The sequence below is a fragment of the Hyperolius riggenbachi genome, chromosome 2 (genome assembly GCF_040937935.1).
Source record: "Hyperolius riggenbachi isolate aHypRig1 chromosome 2, aHypRig1.pri, whole genome shotgun sequence".
In the NCBI taxonomy this organism is placed as follows: Eukaryota; Metazoa; Chordata; class Amphibia; order Anura; family Hyperoliidae; genus Hyperolius; species Hyperolius riggenbachi.
In genome coordinates this window covers 224,056,745-224,070,752 of record NC_090647.1, presented here as the reverse complement: position 1 = coordinate 224,070,752, position 14,008 = coordinate 224,056,745, and the positions used below count along the sequence as shown (strand labels likewise).

The window sequence follows — 14,008 nt, the reverse complement described above, 5'->3', positions numbered from 1 at the left end:
TTGATTCACATAACAGCAGTTTTATTACCATGTACACACAGCACTATTAGCGGTACTCTCGCTACTTGAGTACCGCAAGTCACTATAATAGCGTAATTCGCTGTACTTACTGGTGTTAAGGTAATATTGCCGTGCGCTGTGTGTGCACAGTAATATTACCGCTGTTATTGGAATCCACTTACTCAATTCACATTTTCTCCTAAGTTTTCTTCTAGGTGATATTTTTATACCTTCTCAGTAAAATGCCTTTTAAGCCACCAGCAAGCAAGAAAATACTCAGAATTATTTTTTGTAAATGTTCTGTAAAGCAACGCCATTCATGTAAGTGGCACGCCCTCCTCAGGTTGCAGAGTGGTGCAGTGGAAAAGTGTAGTACTTGTCTGCTCCAGCACTGGATCAGATCTTCTTCACTTTTCCCAGCAGCCGTGTGTGCTAAGCTGCATACCTCCCGTGTCTTCCTGCATGACTAATGACAAATATCTGGAGCCGAAATCGGGTATGAAGCACAGCATGTGTGGCTGAAGGGGAGAACAGAAGCGACCTGATTCAGTGCTAAAGCAAGTAGTAGTAGGAGGTGCACAGGATGCAAATGTTCAAATACTTGCATTCTTTTTTTCTTTTTAAATGTTTTCATTCAATACCTAACCACCTGGAATGTGTAGCCAATACAGTAAATGTTCAAAGCTTTATTGGCGCAATTAACATTGTTACCTATTTTGTAATTATTTCAACAATTTTCTGGATGCGTCCTACCCCTAGTAGGATTTGCTGCTCTTCCCCGCATGCAAATTCGATGGGGAAACGCAGCCTGTTGAAATGAAAAAAAAAATGAACCACATGCAGCAATAAAAGAGCACTTTACTAATATGAATCCATAGCATGGAACAGTTAAAGATATACAGATGTGTTTGGATACGAATGTGTTCTCGTGACACAGCAAGTGCCGGCATTCATCTTGCAAGATGCATGCCAGGACCGTGGAAACAGAATTAGTGTCTAGACTTACTAGCACTGTACTATCCCCTACAGACAGAAGAGCAAAACTCCAACACTGTTAGAACAAAGAACCGAAGGAATGACTGGCGATTCCCTATGTCTAAATAATGGTTGCCAAAAGCAACCAAATCTGGTGTGTGAGTGAAATACAATTGAATACCTCTGGTTTGTTCTTATTACAGTAGAACTAGACTTAAATTCCTATCTGCTCTAAAAGATTAGCCACAGAATGATGACCTCAGGGAAACATTTCTTCATTACAGTTTATGGAAATCCTGAAAAAAACCCCTGACATTTTACTGGGATTCAATTCACTAGTAGCACTGAAAGAGTTAAGCCTGTGTTTACACAGAAAAAGTGCTCACAGCTCTGACTTACAGCTGCTGATAAGACACTCTGATCTAGCCAAACCAGCACAGTCTAGTGAATTTATTCAGCAAACATATGTGAAATGAAGGCTTTTCATTGTGTGCTGTACTAGAGTTTGGGTCCACTTTAATGTCGTCAGAAGCTAATCCAGTTTCTAACTAGAACTGGCTTGGTAGCACAGAAACTGATATGAAATCTGTGGCCATAAAATTTTTCATAGTTACTACTAGGACTGCATGAATTGGCAAAGGTCAGTGACACTGGAGCGCAGACAGTTTTACAGCTGACAGGTGCTTCATTTGACATCTCACTTTTTGCTTTTCTTCTCAAAAGATAGAAACTCAGCCAAAGAGTCTTGTGATTACTTTAGTGTAGTTTTGTTGATGGATGACAAGTTATGTGTAAAGGCACAAAAGGAAAACCTTAGCTAAGAAAAAGGTTATGTCTGTTCATAAATGTAAGCCACATCGTCAATGTGTTTCAGCACAGAGCAGCTCTCTGCCATGTGGAAAGTATCTTTTTGGACTACGGGAAAGATAAATGTGAAGCACATGATTCCAGTAAAACAGATCCGGCTGTAGTGGAAGCCTAAGCTCACACAGCCTGCAGTAGCTGTGCTCCCAGGCAATAGCTACATAATGGGAAAAGTGTGCAAACATCACGTGGTGCTCAATGGAAGTCCTGTTTGTTTGATTCAGTTAAGACATCCTCCTCTACTTTAAACTGTTATACTTTCTTAACCAAGTATTACCGGTAATTGCATTCTTATAAGCCCTTGCTAAACAAGAAATTATAAAAAGTGATTAACAGTTTGAAGAATCATTACATCTTTGTTTCTTCTCCCTGGATGTTTCACTGTTAGTAAAGATACATATGGAACCATGCCATTACCCACAGTTTTCATATTTGATTCAGCTGTTCCAGATAATTTGCCTTCGAAAAAAACTTGGCCACATGACCCAGATATTTGTGTACAAAGTATGAAGTTGCCACCAAAGTGGGCAGTTCTTTCTCTGCACAAAAGCCATCACCTGACCCCTCCCACCTCCTTTCTCTGCTGACTGCTGTGTAGCATGGGGGGGGGGGGGGGAGGTGTTCAAAAGACTAACTAGTGCAGCGGTCCCCAAACATTTTGTGTCAAGGGCCGGATCAACATACTTCAGACTGCTGGGGGGCCGGAGTATACATAAAATTATGTAGAAGTCTTTGCGGGCCAGATAGTGAAGCATACCCAGGTGACAATCTGCAGTCCAATTGGTCAGCAGTGTCACCTGATGTGGAATTTGATTGGGGACCAGCGAATTACTGCTTTCTGGCTTCCATGTGGATGAGTGGCGCCAGCACTGCTATTCTATATGAGGACCACCAATATGTAAATATGTAGCTGACCGCATCTAAGTAATACATTTTGTGTGTGGGGGGCCGGTAAAAAAGCCTCAGGGGGCCACATTCGGCCCGCGGGCCTTAGTTTGAGGACCACTGAACTAGTGTTTTCTTTCTACTCCTACCTAATTGTTTCCTATTGTGGGTAATTGTTCCCTCCTGAAGAGGAGTCTGAACAACTCATAGCTTGCTGTTCAGTCCAAGCCAAACCATTTCTAATGTTAGGTCATCACTGCAAACCAACTAATAAAAACATGTATAATGCAACTTTGGTTATGTTCAATGCACATTGCAAAGTATTTTTTATTTATTTTAATTTTTTTTGCACATTGTGCATAAAAACCTCATAAGCCTGAAATGGGGCTTAAAAGAGGAATTTTACTGAAAAATAGGAATAGGGGAAAAAATAAATAAATAAATACATTGCAATGTGAGAAGTTAAAAAATAGAAGAGAGATCAAGAAATGATTGATATTCACCATGTTATTTGTTCATATTGTTTGAGCCACAATGAGCTTGCTAGTCATCATCTTTACTACTGGCAGACAAGAACCAACTGCTATTATCTATAACCACACCCACTAACAATTTGATAGGCTAAAAGGCTGTTTTGATTTTTTTTTTAGTTAAACATATACATAGATGGAGATACTGGTTTCATGGCAGTTTTAAACTGACGTTATCTCCCACAACGCAACAAGTTCACCATGGTCATGGCATCACGCTGTGGGAGGGGTTTCACCACAGTATCGGCCACACAGACTCCCCCCTGATGATCTATTTGAGAAAAGGTAAAGATTTCTCGTGGGAAAGGGGGTTATCCGCTACTGATAAAAGGATGTTCAATTCCTTGGTTAAAGTTCCTCTTTAAAGCCTCTTGCAAAGATTCTCATTTTTCCTAATCCCTCCCCCTTAACCCCCTAAACTTCATACGTAAAGCATGCAGATACCTTTTACTGCTCAATTTAAAATGTATACTACTTAAGTTTTCTTCCTTCCTGTGAATTATTGTAGAGCTAGATGGGCAGCCACTTCCCCTCCTACCACACCTAGTGGAGCAGCCTCCCCACACCACCTCCAGGAAACACAACTAATAAAACCAATACAACTGTAAACTTCCAGGAGGCAGGCTGCTGTCCCCATGCAACAAGGGTCAATCCAGCAGAGGGCAGCCCAGGTTCCAGAGTCCACATTAAAATAAGGGGATTTCCTAGCTTTCTTATTAGATTGCACAGTACATACGCTCCAGCTTAGGCCATTTCCCCTTTGACCTCTGGCCATGTTGCACTCCTTACTAGATAACCTTAAAACACACTGCCTCTAGTTATGAATATTGTATACTACCCAACCTCTTGCCCCCCATTCCTTTAGATTGTAAGCTCGCAAGGGCAGTACTCACCTTTTGTGTCTTGAAATTTGTTATAAATTGTATTCATCATGTTACTTTTGTCACTGTAATCACCAATTATGTATTTTGTATCAATTATGTATTTTGTTTATTGCAGTACACCATTGTCTGTATTATGTACTCTGTTTTGTATCTTTCTATAGCGCCATAGAATATGTTGGAGCTTTATAAATCAATTATAATAATAATACAAGATGAGGATCCATAAATTGGTGCAACCGATATTTGCTAAAAACAATGTGTGCTTCCAAAACCTTTTTTCTCCCTAGACATTTAATTTAGGATAATATGCTATTAAAGCCCAATTCCAGTTTCTCTTTTTTTTTTTTTTTTTTTTTTTTTTTTTTTTTTTACTTAATGTACCTTTCTCCGGGAAAACTCCCTTCATACTAATGGAGGCCCTCAACTTTGGTAATTACGTAGCCTTACCTTCCAGTGGGAAGCCTTCTTCCTGCAAGCCACATTGCTGTGATCTTTCTGTCCTGACTACACATTCCCCAGCCAGTCTAGAAGACCCAGTGTCGCAACCCCAATCTTGCACCCCCACAGTATCACTCAAATGTGGCCATGCTGATCAGAAAACGAGACAAAGGGTGGTTACTTTGACAGCCACATTTACCTCCAATTGGTCGAAAAAGAGGGTGTAATTGGTGGAAATGTAGGTCTGGCAGGTTTTGTAGGCCAGTTGTCCTTTAAGCTAAATCTCTTTGCAATGGATAATAGCATTGTATGATTCACAGGTTACACGCTTATTCTGGGCAATGCAGCACACAGTCTGTATCACTGTGAGTGAGGCGGCTGCCTTGCAAAAATGAAAATGATACGTTCCATCAGATTTAGCTTGATGACACACTTCTTATTGGAGTCTATCAGTGTTTTTATAATGGAGTAATCATAGCTGTTTTCCCTCATTTACAAGCCAAGAAACTTTTTGATTTGTGTTGTAGGATAGAGCTTTTTTTTTTACCATTTGAGAGCTCTTGAAAAATCAATCAATTCACAGTTAAATACGCACAGTAGTATTTTTGAAGTGCTGCTCTTGGAAGTCGCCCTTGTTGGATGAGAAATCCTTAAATAAGAACAGACTATGCTTTAGAATAACATTTTGGAAAAATAATGTAGCGTTTGAGATATTTTATCATATTTAACTCCTGTTTAGACACAAGTGTACCTAAAGGGAACCTGATGGCTAAAAGTATTAGAAGCAGAGGATCAGCATGAGGTTAACAGGTATTGTTTAAAATTAAATAAATGTCAGCCTCCATATCCTCTCACTTCAGACTCTCTTTAAAGAGGAACTTTAATGAATATAACTTAAAAAATCTATTTGCCTATTTTACAGTATTAAAGGGACCCGGGGCATTGAGAATCTGAACTAACCTGAATTGAGAATCTGAACTTACCTGAAGCTTCCTCCAGCCCCCCCATAGCCCGCGACGACCCCCGGCATCCTCTTGTTCACTTTCAGAATAAAGATTTCTTTAAATAGTTTGTTTAGATTTTAATTTGGAATCAGCACAATCAGACTGATATAATACAATTAATCTAAGATGTACTTTACCTTTGTCAGAGAGTAAGGCGCGGTTCACACTGGACGCATCAAAAACTGATCCGTGTAAAAACTGATCCATGAAACAGATCAGTTTTTGATCTGTTCCATTACCGAGCAGTCAATGCGACCTTTGCTCTGGAATTATCGTGGCCTCCCTAAACTTGTGGTCCGTTCATCGGAATGTGCCAAACGAATCCGTTCTGAAGGAGCAATGTGAATGGATCCATAGCTTAAAGAGTAACTGTTAGCCCCCAAAGTGAAATTTAAATCTCTACAGCAATGTTTTATTTAGTATTAAAGTGATCCAAAAAGCCAATGCAGAACTTAAAAATCAATATAATTTTGTTACTATGTAGCCTTTTGCCCAAGCTAATGACGCAAAGCCGCATATCTGATACTGATGAGCATGCCTATGTCTGCCCGACCCCCCTCTCCCCCCCAGGACCAGGTGCCGATCTATTCGCACCACAAACAGCTGACCGCTCTGACAGGGAGAGAGAGCGGGAGCACTTCCAGCGCCGCCATGCAGAGCAGCCGCCGCCGTGCATCTCTCTCACATGTCTCACATGTGACTCGGCGGCGGCTGCTCTGCGTGGCTGCTCTGGAAGTGCTGCCGCTCTCTCTCCCTGTCAGAGCGGTCAGCTGTTTGTGGTGCGAATAAATCGGCACCTGGTCCTGGGGGGGAGAGGGGGGTCGGGCAGACATAGGCATGCTCTGCATGCTCATCAGTATCAGATATGCGGCTTTGCGTCATTAGCTTGGGCAAAAGGCTACATAGTAACAAAATTATATTGATTTTTAAGTTCTGCATTGGCTTTTTGGATCACTTTAATACAAAATAAAACATTGCTGTAGAGATTTAAATTTCACTTTGGGGGCTAACAGTTACTCTTTAATATTGGATCCATTCACATCTGTTAGGATCTGTTACGGTAAGGTCTGCTAAATGGAGCGCTTTAGCTGCCAATGTGAACCGGGCCAAAAATGCATTATAAATTACTTTTTTCCTATGTCTCTCTCACTTACAGCTGGTAATAAAAATCTAACAGGGTTTGGACTAGTCCATCTCCTCATGAGGGCGTTCTCTTGATTTACTTTTCTTTTCAAAAAGCACCACTGTAAAGGATTTATACAAAGATGCTGGCAAGTCTCCCTACTCATTTGCACACTGTTGTGGCAGTTGGACAGAACACCTGTCATTCTGGAAGTGCTTTTGAAAATAAAGGAAAAAAAAAACTGTTTTCTCAATCCAAGAGATAAGTCATCAAAGTTAGTAACGTACATGACTGAAAAAGAACAAGTAGAATAAGAGGAAAAAAGGTTTTTTTTAGCTACAAGTGGTACAAAATATAATAACTATAGGCAACTAGAGGTTGAGCATTTTAAATAAAATATTTTAAGCAGAGAACAAGCAGAATTCTGCACACAGCATACAATCTTCCAACGTGTTGGAAAAAAATCTATTAGGCAGTTAAATCTAACAGAAAATTGTGGGTACCTAGCATTAGGTTTTCTTGGAAAGAGAATCTGTAGTGGGGACTCCTTAGGATCTCCATAATTGTGCTATGACACATTTAGCTGCAGTTATGAATGTGGTTAAAGTGGACCTGAACTCTTGCACAGGACTGAAGCAATACATAGATAAATGCACCCTGTATATATTTAGAGAGTTTAGCCTATCTAATCCCCCCTCATCTGTCTAATCACAAATTGTAATCTGATTTCTCCCCTGTGTCACAAGACTGCCGATCCGCTCAGCCTTATCAGTTCGCTGACAGCGTGTACACACGCACTACTGTCGGCTGAACGTCCGCCCAGCGGGAGGTTCTGACGGACCCGTCGTTGCCGGATGTAGTGCGTTTGTACGCACCTTTAGGGTGTTTTAAAGCTAAGGTCCCTGTCATGTGAAACAAAAGCAATAACATTTTATTATTGCACACCATCTGTAAAAATACATTATTAGTGAGAATTTATGCAGGATTATAAATTATTACTTTTAAGCCTGGCATGCAAGAATTGATTTTTCTTAAAGGACAACTGAACTTAGATTGGTATGAAGGGTGCCATATCTTTTTCCTTTTGAACAATACCAGTTGCCTGCCAGCCCTGCTAATCCTCTGCTTCTAACACTTTTAGCCATAGACCCTGAACAAGCATGCTGATCAGATGTTTCTGACTGAAGTCTGACTGGATTAGCTGTATGCCTGTTGTAGGAGTGTGATTCAGGCATAGGCATCAGGGAAGAGTGTTTCAGCTGAGATCCATCTTGCGTGTGTACAAGGCTTTAGTCCCAGAGTTGGCAGGAGAAGAAAGGCAGGAGGAGAGCAATAGGAATTATTGGTTAAAATAGAAAAAATAAAATAGTTTGGTATCATGGGATGGTTGCACTGACAGTAATGCCTGATTCACACTGGCAATTAAGTGGCAAACTGATTTGTGAATACGGATACGATTACCGGTTGATCGGATCTGTTTTCACTCCGTTGCCACTTAGTTGCTTCCGTTTCCCCACAACCCCCCCAAACCCCATCACCAAAGTGGATTTTGCAGGCTAGAACGGTCCGTTTCTTCAGTAGTCTGAAGAAACAATCTGTTTTCTCATTGCTCCCAATGCAGTGCTTCAGCATCCGTTTTCATTCTGCTGGGCCCAACGGTCCGGAAAAATTGCTGCAGCAGCTAATCCGTGTGCTCCTTTCAGCGGATCGTGCAGAACGGACCGTTTTTTTCTTCCAGTGTGAAGCGGGCCTGAATAAAGCTTTTAATGCACATGCTGGAAGGTTTAGGCTAACATGCTTTCCTGTGATTCATGTGAGGGCGCTGGTCAAGGCAGATTTTTGGGAGCTGCAATAAATAGGAGAAACGTATCTTTTTCAGCTGTCTGCCCTTGGAATGAAATTCAAACATCGACTGTATGTCTTTAGTGGGCTGTCCAACATTACATTTTACTCAATGCTTTCCTGCTACAAAATTTTCACACTCTATCTTGAGCTTCTATAATTGAGTTCATTATTAAGGATTTGATGACATGCTCATGTAACATGAAATGACAACACTTTTAGGATCACACAAAAGAAAAGGTGTATATAAAGCTGCCATAGTAATCAGTGATGGAATAAATGTGAAGTGACTTGAAGCAATCATAGATCCTTGCAGAATTTATGTGCAGTGAACGTCAAAGTTTAGCCACATGTGGTGGGTGTTTGTTTTTCAATTCCAAGCAATCATTTGTATGTTGTTGTTAAATACCTGTGTTTCATGGTTACCAATTATTACCTTAACCATAAAAGTTACAGATTGCCCAGCAAGCTCATGGTGAACCAGAACTCATAGGAGTGTGTACGAGACCAAAAAGCCTCCTTACTAAACCATAAAAGCATCCCTGTGTGTAACATCAGTGCTGCATGCACTAATTTTCAGAGCCAGTAAAAGCACTCGTTTCTATCTGTACAGGGTAAAAAAGGTGTGGGATGCAATGTTAAATTAGACCTATTCTGGTTGCTTTCTTTCTTCTTCAAGTGATGAATCCAATCAATCCTGTTTATTGATTGGCAGTTCCTATACCTGATAAGCCTCCTGTAAATTCCTGTTTCCGATGAGACAACATATATTGTATTCGTGGCTGGATAGTGTATTGGTTAAGGACTCCGCCTTTGACATGGGAGACCAGGGTTCGAATCCTGGCTAGGGTCAGTAACTATCCAGTAAGGAGTCCTGAGGCAAAACTCCCTAACACTGCAGGGTGGCCTCTTGAGCGCACCCCAGTGGCTGCAGCTCTTGAGCGCTTTGAGTCCGACAGGAGAAAAGCACTATACAAATGTTCGAATTATTATTTAATACATACAGTGATTATCTATTTTTCTTTACAAATAATAAACTATGCTTTGTTTAGTAAGTTCTTATACATGATCACTAATATAGTTTAACTAGTGCAGATCATTGCATCACTTGTATAGACGTTTATTGCAGTATATTCAGTGAATTCTTTATATCTGTTTTTCCACAAACTGATAACTCGTATTTTTTTCCATCCCTTTTGTTCCCCCTATTTTGGCTTAGGCTTCTCGGATAATACATACCAGCACCACAGCACAGATTAAAAATAATGCAGCCCCAGGACCTGCAAAGTACACAGAGGCTTTTATTAAAAAACAGATTGAAGAGTTCAGCATTGGAAAGAGACATTTAGCCAACATGATGGGAGAGGATCCAGAGACATTTACCCAAGAGGATATTGATGTGAGTATAGCTGCTGTGTTAGAGAATTAATTTAGTGCAGAGCATCACATTGAAAACTCTTTAATCTGGTGTAACTGTCCCAGTTCCCTATGAATTTTAATCAAACTGTCTGGATAACACTGGGTACACTTTTCTGTACAGTGCAAGGGTGTTCTGCTGTCTTTCTCTCTTATTGGAAGAGCCACATCAAGGCATGTACTGTAAGCTTGGCCCCACTAGTACCGATGGAGATAGTTAAAAATTGTAGGTCCAAAATAATCCAGCATACAGCTTTCTGTATATTCCACACACGTAGATCACCCTAAGAAAATACATATAAAACAACTGCACAGCTAGTCTGTCAGATAAACCATATACTCTCCAGAACAGGATGCGCTTACTTCAGGGAAGTTAAAGGATGTATAGCTCCCCTTTTGCACATCACTCACTGGATGGACACTTAACCCCCCTGGCAGTATGATTATTTCCGGATTTTAGGGTCTTTTTAAAACGTTTCACACCCTAAAATCAGGAAACAAAATCATGCTGCCAGAATGCCTGCAGCAGCCCCTGCTCTCACTCACCTCCCTGGGCTCCAGCGCTGCAATTTTACCTCCGTCCTCCAGGAGGTGCTGTAGCTGTGGTGAGATCCATGACGGCGATCAGAGTGATTAAGAGCCTCGGAGGACAGGAAGGAGAACGGCTACTGATGTCTGGATCCCCCGGAAGGTGAGTAAAAACGCCTGCTGCGTGCTATACTATGCATAGAGCTCCCGGTGGCTAGCCCGTGCGTATCTCAGGATTACTGCAAGGAAGGTTAACCTCCTTAGCGGTAATCCCGAGTCAGGCTTGGGAGAGAAATCCGCAGCTCAGAGCCGTAATCCCGTGCCTGAGTGAGCTATATGCAGGAGCTGCTGCAGATCTCTGTCGTATGAGTTTTCTTTACTTCTTTTTAGGGTCTAAAAGCTTGTGAAAAAATTGCACTGCTTTTAGACCCTAAATCCAGACATAATCATAACGCCAGGGAGGTTAATATAATGGCCCTTATTTTTCTCCTACATTTTTTCCTGGGTGATATTTTCACATCTTATCAATAACATTTCTTTTTAGCCACCAACAAGCAAGAAAATACCTTTTATAGTACTTTGTCACCTACTTTTTGATACTTTTTCAAACGCAGAGTGCTGAAAATTTATTTTAACCCAGATTAAACATTACATAAGATGAAAAAATAGTCTCGGAGAAAAAGTGAATTGAATAATGCCCAATGGCCCTAATGGAACTCAGTTTTTCTGTTGAGTGTTTTTTTTTTCCTGGAGATAATTTTCATACTCTCTAAAAAATAACTTTTCAACTCTTAGCAATTGAAAATGTACTAAAAAATTAGGTAAAAAAGTAATATCAAACTTTTTTAAAATAATTTCTTCCGTGGTGGGTGCTTTAAAGGTATTTTATTAGTTAGGTTAGAAAATGTCATCTTAGAGAAGACTTCCTCCAATCGGCTTACGGAGGCGGGGAGGGAAGGGACGCAGGCGGGGAGGTGAGGGAGCGGCGGTGAGTGGCAGCATCAATGTAAACAGCCAGCTAGCGACGAATCTGTGTGTCACTAGCGTGGTGGTTATTATAAGGGAGAAAAGCAGAGCACGGAGGGCGGCTGGGGGCACGCTATAAGGACACAGAGGCTGGTGATAGTATGCAGAATGTGTCCCTGTGTCCTATATTGATTGATATTGATTGCAGAAACCCACCTCAGGTTCTCTTTAAGACTATATGCAGAGCAGAGACTTGCTTGAGCTTTGCCCTCAAATACAAAGAGAAGTGATCATGTAAATAATTCACCCTATAGCAAACTCTGAAACAGATTTTTGCTGATAAGTCACAATTCTGTTTGAGATCTTTTGGATAACATACAGTAGCTGTACCTCATTGTGTGTACACGGTTGGTTTCTATGGCACTACGGATATATGCATGGTTGTTGGTATTTGTAACAGATCTGCAGAGAACTGGCATTGAAATCGGAAAACACCAGGAAAAACTTTAATCCCCGTTTTAACCTGCTGGTGCAGACGTCTACCACCGCAATGCGAGCAGATTGATAAATAATGCTGCCAAGTTCCCTTCAATTGCTTTTTAATTGTTCTCTCAGCTCTTGCTTAGAAACCTGCACGTCGTCCTCCTGCTAGTGGAGAATATTCTGCAGGAAATTTCTCTAATTGATTTGCTGTGTCCATTCTATTTGCTGTATCATTTTTCACAATATTTCATAATTTGTGCTCATTTCTAATGAACAGAGTCATTAGAACAGGCATGACTAAGTACAACTGACAGCTAACATTAGGTGCCAGATGCAGTTTCTAATGCTACGTAGAAGTGAAGAGAACAGTTTAAATAAATTAGCACCTGTACATTAGTCTCACTTGCTGGTAATTTATAAGCGAATCAGTCGAGATGACATTTAGGTAAGTCATTGATCACGTTAACAGCTGCCTACCCACTGCCCAGCTGGGATAACTAATTAATAGAGATAGCAGTCTTGACCTAGTGCTTTTCCCAGACCGTACGATATCCTTTCATTCTTTCAGATGAAAGCTTAGTTCAACCCATTCCTCCCAAGCCCATGTATTCAAGTATTATGTATACATTGCTGCTGCGCCGGTGATTGATAAATGAAGATGTCTGTATACTGGCCTCTTTGAAGTGAAGGAGCTGCACTTCCAGTGAAGTAAGTCATTTGTGCCATGATTTCAAATCTAAACTAGAGGTACCAGCAAATACAGTCCACAGCTTCAGTCCGTTTGGTACAAATTTCTTAATCCTACACCTGGTAATGTTTTGTGATTTTCGTTACATTTTTATTGTCACTAATGTATCATTTCCCTTAGCTGGTGTAGCTTAAAAGAGTGCAATAAAATAAACCTGTGCAGGTACCAATAAGTAATTAGCAGCTATTTTCTGCAGTTTAAATGACTGTGCAGTAAGTGCATTAGCCAGTTCGCATTCAGTCGTTTTTCGCTTCATGCATCCGAACAATGTTCACCTCCCATTCATTAGCCTATAACTTTATTACTACTTATCACAATGAACTGATCTATATCTTGTTTTTTCCGCCACCAATTAGGCTTTCTTTGGGGGGTACATTTTACTAAGAGCCACTTTACTGTAAATGCATTTTAAAAGGAAGAATAAGAAAAAAACGGAAACAAATCATTATTTCTCACTTTTCGGCAATTATAGTTTTAAAATAATACATGCCTCCATAATTAAAACCCACGTATTGTATATGCCCATTTGTCCCGGTTATTACACCATTTAAATTATGTCCCTATCACAATGTATGGCGACAATATTTTATTTGGAAATAAAAGTGCATTTTTTTGCGTTTTGCATTCATCACTATTTACAAGCTTATAATAAAAAAAAAAAAGAAATATTTCATCTTTACATAGATATTTAAAAAGTTTAGACCCTTAGGTAAATATTTGTGTTTTTTTTTTTTATTGCAATGTTTTTTTTGTTTTTTTTAATTAAACATTTTATGTGGGTATTTTTGGGAGGGTGGGATTGAAATTGTATTTTTTTTTTGTAAATATATGTGTATTTTTATTTAACATTTAGATGTAGTTTACTTTTTGGCCACAAGATGGCAGCCATGAGTTGTTTACAGTGACGTCACTCTAAGCGTACCACGTACGCTTAGAGCGACATAGGAAGCAGAAAAAGCGTAGCTTCCGAGAGAAGCTGTCGCTTTTTCTGCGGGGGAGAGGAATCAGTGATCGGGCACCGTTGCCCGATTCACTGATTCACTGGCTAACAAACCGCCGGCCGGGAGCGCGCGTGCACGGCCGCGTGGACGCGCAGGAGCGCACATGGCTTCCTGGACGTGAGTTTCACGTCCAGGAATGTCAAATAGTTAGGGAATAGTGGGTTCTTATTGTTTTCTTGGTTGTAATTCTGCCCCTCTGTGGATACAATTTAGTTATGTTTATTAGGATTTGTTTTAATCCTAAAACTCTTGTGAATTTCAAACTCTACTCTAGGAAAGGATGTTATAAATGTAGGTTTTTATTGCTGTCTTGTTCCCTAT

At 40.4% G+C, this 14,008-nt stretch overlaps 1 protein-coding gene across 1 annotated transcript in view; it reads left to right on the top strand.

Moving 5' to 3' along the window:
• Nucleotides 1–14,008, top strand: part of MRPS9 (mitochondrial ribosomal protein S9) — a 138,872-nt gene that overhangs the window by 21,500 nt on the left and 103,364 nt on the right. Inside the window, exon 2 of the mRNA XM_068265285.1 lies at nucleotides 9,765–9,944. Coding sequence (XP_068121386.1) covers nucleotides 9,765–9,944 — 180 coding nt within the window. The remainder of the gene's footprint in view (nucleotides 1–9,764; nucleotides 9,945–14,008) is intronic.